The following is a 12,081-nucleotide window of genomic DNA, read 5'->3' on the forward strand; positions in this document are numbered from 1 at the left end:
TGTACATAAATATGCATCAGTTACTTTAACAACTTTACAATCATACTTTGAGGCATTTTTCTGAATTGTAAAAGAAATGGAAAAGGGTATCATTTGTTTCATGGGCAAAACTTATGATAAAGCAACCTAATATGCTGTATATAATTTGCTGAGTTGAACTACTGGGTATTTCATGGTCCAATGTCTCAGTTTATTATAAGCAAACCCTGAACCAGAATTTTTTCACTACATTAGACTAGTATTTCTTTCACCTGCAGGTTATACATTTTACCAAGTTTAGCAGTGTACAAGGAGCAATTCTAACAGAAGAAACTATCTTTATACCTGAAGTTCCCTCGCCTAGAAAAACAGAACAGAATCAAACGGTTATACCAATTAAAAGGCAAACATTAAGAAATATATAAAACTATACATGTATTGCTTCAACTTTGTGTGGTTTTCTCTCGCGATTTTTAACCACCATGCAATATTTAATTTCATAACAAAAGAAACATATTTAATTTTATGCATGATTATGTTTAACTCATTTGACTTTTATGATCAAAACAAACAAAAAATGGTAATAATTTGTGTACAGGTAAAAAATTACTAGCAATATTTTGGTGTGTTTTATTAACTTGGGAATCTGTGGCCACTAAGCTATTTGCAATGACTCCGATGTCAACAACAACATTCAACAATACCATTTTTACTTGTAAACTAGAGGGCCCTGAAGGCCCTTAATCGCTCACCTGATCCAATAAAGATCATCAACAATAACATTCTGATCAAGTTCCATGAACATATGGTCATAAATGTGGCCTCTAGAGTGTTAAAATACTTTTCCTATGATTTGACCTTATGACCTAGTTTTTGACCACACATGACCCAGTTTTAAACTTGACTTAGAGATAATTAATGTTAACATTCTGACCACTTTTCATGAAGAAACCTTTATAAATGTCACCTCTAGAGTGTTAACAAGCTTTTCCTTAAATTTGACCTGGTGACCTAGTTTTTGACCGCACATGACCCAGATTCGAACTTGGCCTAGAGCTAATTAATATAAACATTCTGACTAAGTTTCATGAACATAAATTCATAAATGTGACCTCTAGAAAGCTAACAAGCTTTTCCTATGATTTGACCTGGTGAACTAGTTTTTGACCACACATGACCCAGATTTAAACTTGACTTACAAGATTATTAATATAAATATTCTGACCAACTTTCATGAAGATACAGTCAAAAATGAGACCTCTAGAGTGTTAACAAGATTTTCCTTCAATTTGACCTGGTGTCCTAGTTTTTGATCGCACATGACCCAGATTCGAACTTGACCTGGAGAGTATTAATATTAACATTCTGACCAAGTTTCCTGAAGATACAGTCATAAATGTGATCTCTATAGTGTTAACAAGCTTTTCCTTTAATTTAACAGGGTGACCTAGTTTTTAACTCCAGATGACCCAATATCAAACTCATCCAAGATTTTATTGAGGGTAACATTCTGACCAAGTTTTATTAAGATAGTGCCCAAATTGTGACCTCTAGAGTGTTAACAGTCAAATTGTTGAAGATGGACGACGACGATGGACGACGGACACAGGGCGATCACAATAGCTCACCTTGAGCTAAAAACAGATGAGCTAATTTTCAAAATTAAAGCAGTCTTTGTAGATGCATGTATGAAAGGAATGGAACATGCTTAAGTTAAATTTACAAAAATACATGGAATGCAAAGACAAAATATTGTCCTTGAAAAGAAAGCTAAATCAGGCAGGTACAAAAATGCGCAAATATGAAAGACCAACTTGGTGACTTCATCAGTCATACTTTTGTCATTTCCCTACAAAAATTCATTAATTTCACACATCACAATTTCTTATTTTATGATTTTCTTCTTAAAGTCAACATTTCATACTGAACAATTTCTTAATGCACAATTTTTCTTGAAACAAGAGCACCGCGGAGTGGGTGCCAACGCTCGTCTGTTTTTTAAGTCGAAAAGGGGGGATAACTCAATATTAATTAAAGGCAAAATTATATGACCTGCTATAAACATGCATAGTGTTAATAGGAACACGTGTAGCAAGTTTAATGTGAAAATGTTGAACGGTTTTTGAGTTATGAGGTAAGGTTAAAGTTTTTGGACGACGACGACGACGCAGACGCAGACGCAGACGACGCCGACGACGCCAAGGCTATCACAATAACTCGACTTTTTTTCTTCGAAAAACAGACGAGCTAAAAATGATTTCAGACTTAAGATTACACACACACTTGTAAAATAGGAAATATGAAGTTACCACTGGTCTCTCGCATATTAGTAAATTTGATTGTGCAATTGAATACGCAATACAATTAAAACATGCTTAAATCAAAGTTACAGTGAGTAAACTGTTATGCTTCTACAAACATCACATTTATAAAAAATAAATTGTAATATTTTTTCAAATTAGTCGAATCATTTAGCCAAAATGTCAACGCTAACCAGCATGGTACATCTTCCAAAGGGTGGCATATTATAAGTAATCTATTAAGTCATGCCTTAATGACTCATTCACTGATTACTTCTGATATCTTATTGTCCAAAACATTCAAATCATATCATTTCAAATACCACCACTACAAAAAAGGCTTCACAATACATACCGGCCTTGAGGAACCAGAAGTTACAGTCCTGTATCCTCTTGAACTGCCACAGGTCAGCTGGTACCACTTCTTCCGCTGTAGCCTCCTCCTGTAGGGTGAATAAACAATCATCTTGGTAAGTTTGCTATCAATCAACGTTCAAGTGGTATGCTCAGGGCAATCAGAACTACAGACCTATGGCAGCTACATCAAGCCTATAACTTCATGCTGTTGGTGCTCAATATTTGTTCATTTTTCTTGACTGCTCAACTTCCTTTTTGTATTAACATTTTCAATTACCCCACCTACATGTAGTCAATACCTTAAATAAGGCATCCTATATTGACAGAAACAAGTGCGTACCTTGCTATACCACATGTCTGCAGGGTCTCTTGCAATATATATACCAAGTTTCATGATAATATCTCAAATTGTTTTTCAATCATGGCCAACAATGTAGTTTTGCATGCCAAGACCAACAACCTCCAGTCTATCACAACAAACAACCCCCAGTCTATCACAACAAACAACCCCCAGTCTATCACAACAAACAACCCCCAGTCTATCACAACAAACAACTCCCAGTCTATCACAATATCTTAACCTTTTTTTCATCAACCGACAGACAAGTTTAAAAGTTTGGCTAATCAACACCTTAACACCAAACTCACAAACATGGTTTTATTCAGCCTCAAACATGATCCAGCTTCTATGACAGAGGCATTAATATGGGCAAGAAATGACATACAATAGTACAAATTGACTGACTGAACACTACTCACACTTTGCTGGGAGAGGCCAGCAGCTATAGCTGACATCGTCCTGATGGTTCCAGGTGAGATATTTAGGATGAGATCTGACGTCGACACATCCATATGTGCCCCCTCCCCATGGGGGGTCTTACTGTAGAACGATATGTCACACGGGGTAAGGATCTGTAATGTATACAAATCTCATGTAAGACATCAAGGATAGATAGGATCCAGTGTTGACAAATCCATAAGTGCCCCCTTCCATGTGTTTTTTTTACTGTAGATGCACATGGGGTAAAGATCTGTATGGTATACATATATTGGGTGTAATATTGAGTATAATCCATATGTGCCTCCTCACAGCATAGTGTCTTGCTGTAGGACAATATCATATAAGGGTCAGAATCTCTTACAATAACAGTACAAGTATTCATGTCACTGAACATCCAATATTACGTAAATTACATTGTCATAATTACAAAGCCTTTCAGTGCTCTGTGTTTCACGTAATTATTATTTTTTAGATTCCCTGCAAATATACATCTTTTCTATTAACAAGTTTACTAGAGGGTTGTTAAAACTTGTTGAAACCTGAGCCCCTCCGGTCCTATTGTTGTATTTACAGGATACAATGCCCAAGTTCCGGATGCTGGCAGACATGTCCATTGTCTCTGGGCTCTGTCGCATCTGGAACTTCAGCTCCATCTAAGAGAAATGAAAAGAGAAAATACCTTGAGTTCAAAGTGCATATAGTGAGTAGGTAAAAATAAGCTACAAGACTTAGTGACCACCAATTATTGATGGTAAAGTGTCTTCGAGAATGGTTAACCTCTTTGCAGCTACAATATAATACTTAACAGTTAAAATGATGAATTATATTTGTGAATGGTACATGTATATATAATAATAATAATAATAATAATAAAATATAAAGATCATGAACTTAATGCCTTCTGAACTATATTTTTTTTTAACTATTAAAGCAAATTTAGAATAGAACCTACCTTTAACCCTATGACATTGCAGATATGCAACCACTAAGTACTAGGCTTAATCATTAAGATTCAACATTTGGGGTTTTAAGATGTTAACACTCACTCCACTCATTCTTAATCATTAATGCCATCAAACTATATCATAACAATGGTTACTACGGGTGTATTGTACAATTTACACTATCAATCTTATTTTCAACAGCAAGTAGACTCAATATCTTTAAAAACCACACAAATCCTATACAAGACAACACCACTGTTTCACTTACATCAAGCATAAGGGCGTTGGTATTTTCCCTGGCCTGGTCCTCTATCATGATGAACTCTGGCCGGTCTATCACCACGGTGATATTCATCTCGCCCACAGGGGGTGGGGCTTGGGTGGCGACCTCTTTGGGCTTTATAGCTGTAAAAAAGGAGATTATACTTTTAAATCAATTAGCAATTTCCATCCTCGGCATCCCAGCGTATCATAACCTATATGATACCCTGGGCAAATTGGCTAGGGAAATTTTGTAAATCTTGAATATTCATAAGCATTTTCCAACCAATGAAATAGCCAATAACAAAAACGAAAGAATCTCTTTGTGAAGAGCCACCGGCATATATAAGACTATTCTGCCTAAAACGATTTGTAAGCCGTGATCTCATTGGATTATTTCAAACCGAGATTACATCCGTAACATCTCGGCCATTTCCACACCGCATGAGGTGTGTCTCATGCGACCAATCAAGCGGCTGGATTTCACCTTATTAATATTCATGAGTACGAGATTTTTACAGCTGATTTGCCCAGGGTATCATATAGGTTATAGATATGCTTGGGTGCCGAGGATGGCAATTTCCAACCGCCTGATCTTCTATCATGAACTATCAACAGGGTGATACTCAACTCAACCAAGGGAGTGGAGCAGAGTCCGTGTCCTCTCTAGGTGATATAAATGTAAAGGGGAAGATTAATTAAGGCTGTACCATTATGTATATTAAGTTTCAGTATTGTAAATTATTCATCAAAAGGTATTAAGTGAATTATTTTTATCATTAACTATCCTGTTTGAAGAACAAATTTACAAATGAGATCATATATGATTTGGTTTTGTTGGTTTAACACAACATGAGTTTAAGAAAAACATGAAAACTAAAGATTATAGAACTTTATTATATTTAAATGAAACTGAATGAGAGACGATAAAAATCTAACTCTTCCTTTTTGAGCGTCTTTTGCGGGAGGGGGTGGAGTTTCTGTCTGGTGAAGCTCCTCCATGAGAAAGTTCACCTCTAAGAATTAATAGCTTTAAAGATTATCCATACCTTTTTGATCCTCTATTGCGAGAGGGGGTGGGGTTTCTGTCTGGGGTAGTCCCTTCACGAAAAAGTCTGCCACGGACATCAGGAAGTCCAGGCACACACACACATACAAGCTTGACATGTGGACATCAACTGGAATAGTGATTAAATTGCATTATACATTAACTTCTTTTTCGTCTTGTATTTTCATGTTTTGATTCTTTTTACATGTTTTGGTGTTTATAATATGATCATGGTGAAATGAATTCCTTCTGTTTAAACAATAGGGTTTCTAAATATCTACAAAGACATAGTAAAGGCTTTACAGCTTCCTCTTTTCTGTTGTGGTTCCATTGTTTTGTGCATATATCATATTGTTTAAACCAAAAGTTCTGAGTTTGCAACTAAATGTTCTAGTTTAAAGGTTTAAAAGTTATTTTATTGTACTGTTTATTGTCAATATATCTACTTTTGACTCGGCCCTTTTAAATGCGTATTATGATCCAGTAAAATATTATTCTGATTAAGTTGTTGACTAGAGTTGAAAAAAAAAAGGTTTCCGACCCACTTAAAATACCGAAACATGTGTCTATTAGGCAAGCAAACTCAGTAATTAAGTATGTAAAATTTGGTTTATGGTGAAATCTTTCCCATTTGGTTGTCAAGCCTTGCTTAAAAGCCTACCTAGTTAAATGATGATGAATTGTTGAACACTCCTTACTTGTTTTATCGTCTCCGGCCTGTTTGAAGGATACATCAATCATGTCCTTCCCTCCACCTTTCTTGCTGCGCTCCATCATCCTGTAATAGCAACAAACAGCTTATCTTCAAGTATTACTAAATGGCATTCTTCAAGTATTCCAAACAAGAGATGTTAGTGAAACATTTATGCCCCCTTGGGAGCCAAATTGTTAGTAGGATTTGGACACTTAAATAAAATATGGACAATCAGAAAACCTTTTTTCAGCTTACAGTCACACTGACCTTGACCTTTGACCCACTGACCTCAAAATCAATAGGGTTCATCTGCTGGTCATGACCAATAAGCCTACCTAGTATGAGGTCCCTGGGTCAAAGCGTTCTCAAGTTATTGATCGGAAACCGTTTTTCATGTTAAGGTCACACTGACCTTGACCTTTGACCCACTGACCTCAAAATCAATAGGGTTCATCTGCTGGTCATGACCAATACACCTACCAAGTATGAGGTTCCTGGGTCAAAGCGTTCTCAAGTTATTGATCGGAAACCGTTTTTCATATAAAGGTCACACTGACCTTGACCTTTGACCCACTGACCTCAAAATCAATAGGGTTCATCTGCTGGTGATGACCAATACACATACCAAGTATGAGGTCCCTCGGTCAAAGCGTTCTCAAGTTATTGATCGGAAACCATTTGGTATTCAGACCGACCGACAGACAGACAGACCGACCGACCGACCGACATGTGCAAAACAATATACCCCACTTTTTTCAAAAGGGGGCATAAATATGGACAATCAGAAAACCTTTTTTCAGCTTACAGTCACACTGACCTTGACCTTTGACCCACTGACCTCAAAATCAATAGGGTTCATCTGCTGGTCATGACCAATAAGCCTACCTAGTATGAGGTCCCTGGGTCAAAGCGTTCTCAAGTTATTGATCGGAAACCGTTTTTCATGTTAAGGTCACACTGACCTTGACCTTTGACCCACTGACGTCAAAATCAATAGGGTTCATCTGCTGGTCATGACCAATACACCTACCAAGTATGAGGTTCCTGGGTCAAAGCGTTCTCAAGTTATTGATCGGAAACCGTTTTTCATGTAAAGGTCACACTGACCTTGACCTTTGACCCACTGACCTCAAAATCAATAGGGTTCATCTGCTGGTGATGACCAATACACATACCAAGTATGAGGTCCCTCGGTCAAAGCGTTCTCAAGTTATTGATCGGAAACCATTTGGTATTCCGACCGACCGACAGACAGACAGACCGACCGACCGACCGACCGACCGACCGACATGTGCAAAACAATATACCCCACTTTTTTCAAAAGGGGGCATAATAAACATAGCTGATGTATACCTAATTAGCATTGTTTTAAGTGTTCCAAATTGACATTCTTTAAGCATTCAAAATTGACAACCATTTTGTCATAACAAGGAACAAGAGCGCCTCTGAGTGAATGCCAATGCTTGATGCCTCCCAGTTAAACTAGGGGAATAACATGACAAGTATTAAAGCCAGAGTTATGGGCCTTGCTGTACATTGCTCTCACAACTTGTGTATGAAGTTTTATTGGAATTTCTTGAACAGTATTTGAGTTGTGGCTAATGGTGTAAGTTTTTGCACCAACTAAAGATTATGACAATATCTAACATTTTCAGTAAAAAAATAAACAAGCTAAATATCAAAGTAAATCAAAACATGTTTTACCGTAGACCACTGTGTATAGGACACTAGCGTATATAAGACGCAGGCAAAAATTACGAGAAAAATCAGGAAAAAAACTTAATACCATAGATAGGATGCAGTGAAAAAATGTCAAAATCGGCAGCCACCATATTTGTTTTGACAAATTTGATTGAATCATGAAAATGGCAAATGCTATCAAATATTACAACACATGTACATAAATGATAAAATATATTGTATGTCATGCTATAACATACATGATATACTTGAACAGATTAAAACAAAAGTAGAGCTTACAATGTTTCACTCTGGTCTATCAAGGTTAATGGTGATGTTTAGAGTACAGACAGTTATTCGTGAATATGTATTTTGGGTGTAAGTTAATAATAATAATGTGTTGTCTTAAAGCCTTCTTTTAGTTAAGTAAACATTCCACTTTTAATCTTAATCTCCATTTTGGATGCATTGTTGCTCTATCTTACGTAAGGCTAACTTTATTTCACAAAATAATTAATTTATTTGTTATATGTTTCCCAGTGATCAGTAGCGATTTATCTGTGAAATATACTTTTTTTAACTTCATATTTTAATATACATTGAAAATATCAATAAGATATATTATTCACAGTTTTGACATTTAAGCCTGTTCTCTCTGCCACTGGCGAAATAAACATAAACAGACAACAGCAACACCACATCACCCTCATATTGAAACTAATTTGATAAGTCTACTTACTTTGTAATGCCGCCCTGTTTCTGCATGCGTTTATCATCCATCATCATGTCCTTCAGTTTGACAGCAGTATCAATATCGTTGTTAGACATGATGCGACCCTTTAGCGAGAAGAAATCCAGGGCAAATCCTCCAAGAAGCTTCGATGCATCTCTAACAACTAGACCAGAAGTCTGAAACAAAAGGAATGTGATTGCTTTATTATTCCATGAGTCAAATAATATGATGTGCAATTTTACAGATGGTAAGAAACATAAACCTTAACTTAACTAAGCTAGAGAGAGATACATTTATAAATTTAAAACATGAGAACATTTAGGCAAAACTCCTACATTTCGTTCAGTTAATCAAGGGGCAAAGGTCAATTCAAATTTCCGCATTATTTGGTACGCAGACACTCAAAATAATTTATTATTATTTGTTAAGCAGGAATCAATAAGAAATTGAAGGAGATTCAAAACACATGAGGGGAGGAGAAAGCAACCTATGGAATAGTAGTGTACAAAGTTTGATGTAATTTTTTTCTAATATTTTTTTAAGATGACAACTCTGCTACCAATAATGACGAAAGAGCTATCAAAAAAGCTCTACTTTTTTTTTTAAGAACCCCAGATGAGCCAATCTTACCATGTACTGTAAATGACTTGGTATTAGACGCACTTTTTTCCCTCAGATTTCGATGTAAAAAAATGCCTGCGTCTAATAACCAGTAACAAGCTTTTGAACTTATTTTCTGAGGTCAATTTCAGACAGAGGGTTTGTTTATACTTATGTAGAAAGGGATGTTACTCGCGTCATATTGATCGAGTATATACGGGTTAAAACGGCAGTTGAAGATCAGGATAAGGTATATCGTAAGACTTCATAATTAAAAAAAATATTGTACGATTAAAATTATTCAATATTATTTTGAAAAAAACATAATTAAACATACATATAAAGAAGCAAAGCTGTGCACTGTCAAAATATTTTTTGTCAGTTGTACAATAAGGTGTGAAAATCTCGCACTGCCTTTAAAGCTGTTTAACATACCAATACTACAAACTGTTGCGATAATGGTCTTGTTTTTTCGCACTTTGCCACGTTCTTTATTCTTTTCTGTAGGTGTTGACATTTTGAGAACAAACCCGTACAATATAAGGTTTTTGCATTACTAAACTTTTCATTCTCGACATGATATACTGTCATAAAGAAATCTTACAAATTGTCATAAAAGGTACTTTTCAGTGCCATCCAGATACAAATTTTAAATAATTTGTTATATTTTTATATAACATGAAAGGAATAAACAATGAAACATATTTTGTTTTGTATTAGTATGGTATGGTTTTTAAAATAACCATTGCCATTTTCACGAATTTTATTTTTTTCGTCACTGTCAACAAACATGGTGGCCGATCGCAGCAGAAGATTTTGACATTTTTTCTATGTGTCCTTTAACCCAAAACATACATTAAAAGATTTTTTCTCGGATTTTTTTGTCTGCGTCTTATACCCCCTATCGTCTTATACCCAGTCATTTACGGTACTAATCATATCAATAACTTACCAAGTTACTATCTCCAGAGTACAGGGTGGCCCCCAGACTATTTACAATGAAGGTAAACTTGAGTTTACACCACACTTGAGTAGATGAGCCAGGTGCTGCTGGGGCACTTTGTACACCAGCTGAAAGGTTGGAAATAAATGTTTAACCAGTGTGCCTCTATAGTCCCCAGACCATATACAACAAATATATAATTGAGTTTCACCTCACTTGAGTAGATAAGCCACTAGCCCTGGTGGGTGGGGCGCTTTCTAGACCCGCTCAACTGTAGGAGATAAGTTTGTTAAGAAGTCGTTAAATGTAGTATCAAGCCTGTTGGAAACAAGTACTATCACAGAAAGTGATGAATACCCCCAGAGGCAAGACAGCTACATGTGTAGTAAGATAGGAAGAATTTTGAAGTGATCACAAGACCAAGTTCCTAACATTGATATTATTTCCTCTGAACCTAAAGAACCAAACAAGGGCCACAACTCACCACCTCTCACAGCCAAAATGGTCTGCTCCTGACTTGCCCTTGATTCTATGCCAGGTTCTCTGCAGTCCCCTATTTAGAAACCATTTTTTCTTGCCATCTGATATATTCTCTTTCAATAGTTATAAACTTTAACAACAAACCAAGGGCCACAACTCACCACTTTTCTCAGCCACAATAGCCTGCTCCTGACCAGCTGATTCTATGGCTAGGGTCTCTGATGTTTCCTGTTTAGGGGCTGGCTTTGTCTGGCCCTCTGACAAGTTCTCATTCAGGGTTAACATCATAGCAGTGAAGTCTCCCTGACTCAAACACAGCTGGAATAAACACAATTGAATTTGAGTTGTTTATTTTGTTGTACAATTTATTTAATAAATATAGCATGAAGGTGATGTAATGTGGACATGGCAGTTATTTAATACATATACACTTGTTTTTTATGTTAAAGCCTATCTCAAAGCTTCAGTCAGTATACTTGTATATATAAATAGACAAAACAAAACAAATTATTGGTTACATAAGGCCTCATAAAACTTTTTAGCCTTCTTTTTATGAGAAACAAAAAAGTAATTTTGTTTAAAAGTATGTTGACACTTACAGCATAAACATAAACAATGATGGTGAACAACTTTTGCTACAAAGCTAACAAATTGACTTTTTAAAATTTGTTGAAAATGTTGTAAAATTGATTACTTCATTACCACAGCTTATGGACCTTTACCTCAAATGGTTTCAAAAGGCTAGGTAAAAAAAGGCCTCGGGCCGTATTCATAAAGCTTCTTAGGGAACATTTTCAACTTGGTGAAATTTATCGATTTTTTTCACAACAAATATTACAAACCAAATTTCATTAAATTCTTTAATCATTTTTCTTACTAATTTCCATATGGCATTGTTACTTTTCTTTCATTAAATATTGAAAAAAGCCCCTGGACTAAGAACCGATGAAGTATTTAAAGAAAGTTTATGTCAGTGTTAAAATGTGCTACAGAAATATATGTAAAAATAAACATCATACCTGAAGCAAGTTGAGAGTTCCAGAGATATCTATATCTGGGGAGTCATGGTACCAGGCTGCGGACAGGTTTCTACAGATGTTCACAGAGATGGTGACTGGTTGTAGTAATTCCACCTCTGCCTTCACAAACTGGCTGGCATCCACCTTGGCCCTGTGAATAGGCAGCAGTAGATATACATTAAAGTTATCAGATATGATATTGATACGGTCCAAATTTCATTCCAATATCTTAAAGATTTTTAAATAAATCGCATAAACTTAA

At 35.9% G+C, this 12,081-nt stretch overlaps 1 protein-coding gene across 1 annotated transcript in view; it reads right to left on the minus strand.

Annotated features, from left to right (window-relative positions):
• The window catches only part of LOC128221076 (intermembrane lipid transfer protein VPS13A-like), a 115,777-nt gene that overhangs the window by 47,566 nt on the left and 56,130 nt on the right, over window positions 1-12,081 (minus strand). Inside the window, exons 34-44 of the mRNA XM_052929518.1 lie at window positions 11,820-11,970; window positions 10,962-11,118; window positions 10,330-10,448; window positions 8,784-8,953; window positions 6,369-6,448; window positions 5,672-5,800; window positions 4,630-4,766; window positions 3,957-4,070; window positions 3,396-3,548; window positions 2,635-2,722; window positions 325-339 (exon numbers count right to left, since the gene is read on the minus strand). Coding sequence (XP_052785478.1) covers window positions 325-339; window positions 2,635-2,722; window positions 3,396-3,548; window positions 3,957-4,070; window positions 4,630-4,766; window positions 5,672-5,800; window positions 6,369-6,448; window positions 8,784-8,953; window positions 10,330-10,448; window positions 10,962-11,118; window positions 11,820-11,970 — 1,313 coding nt within the window. The remainder of the gene's footprint in view (window positions 1-324; window positions 340-2,634; window positions 2,723-3,395; window positions 3,549-3,956; window positions 4,071-4,629; window positions 4,767-5,671; window positions 5,801-6,368; window positions 6,449-8,783; window positions 8,954-10,329; window positions 10,449-10,961; window positions 11,119-11,819; window positions 11,971-12,081) is intronic.

The sequence above is a fragment of the Mya arenaria genome, chromosome 16 (genome assembly GCF_026914265.1).
Source record: "Mya arenaria isolate MELC-2E11 chromosome 16, ASM2691426v1".
Lineage (NCBI taxonomy): Eukaryota > Metazoa > Mollusca > Bivalvia > Myida > Myidae > Mya > Mya arenaria.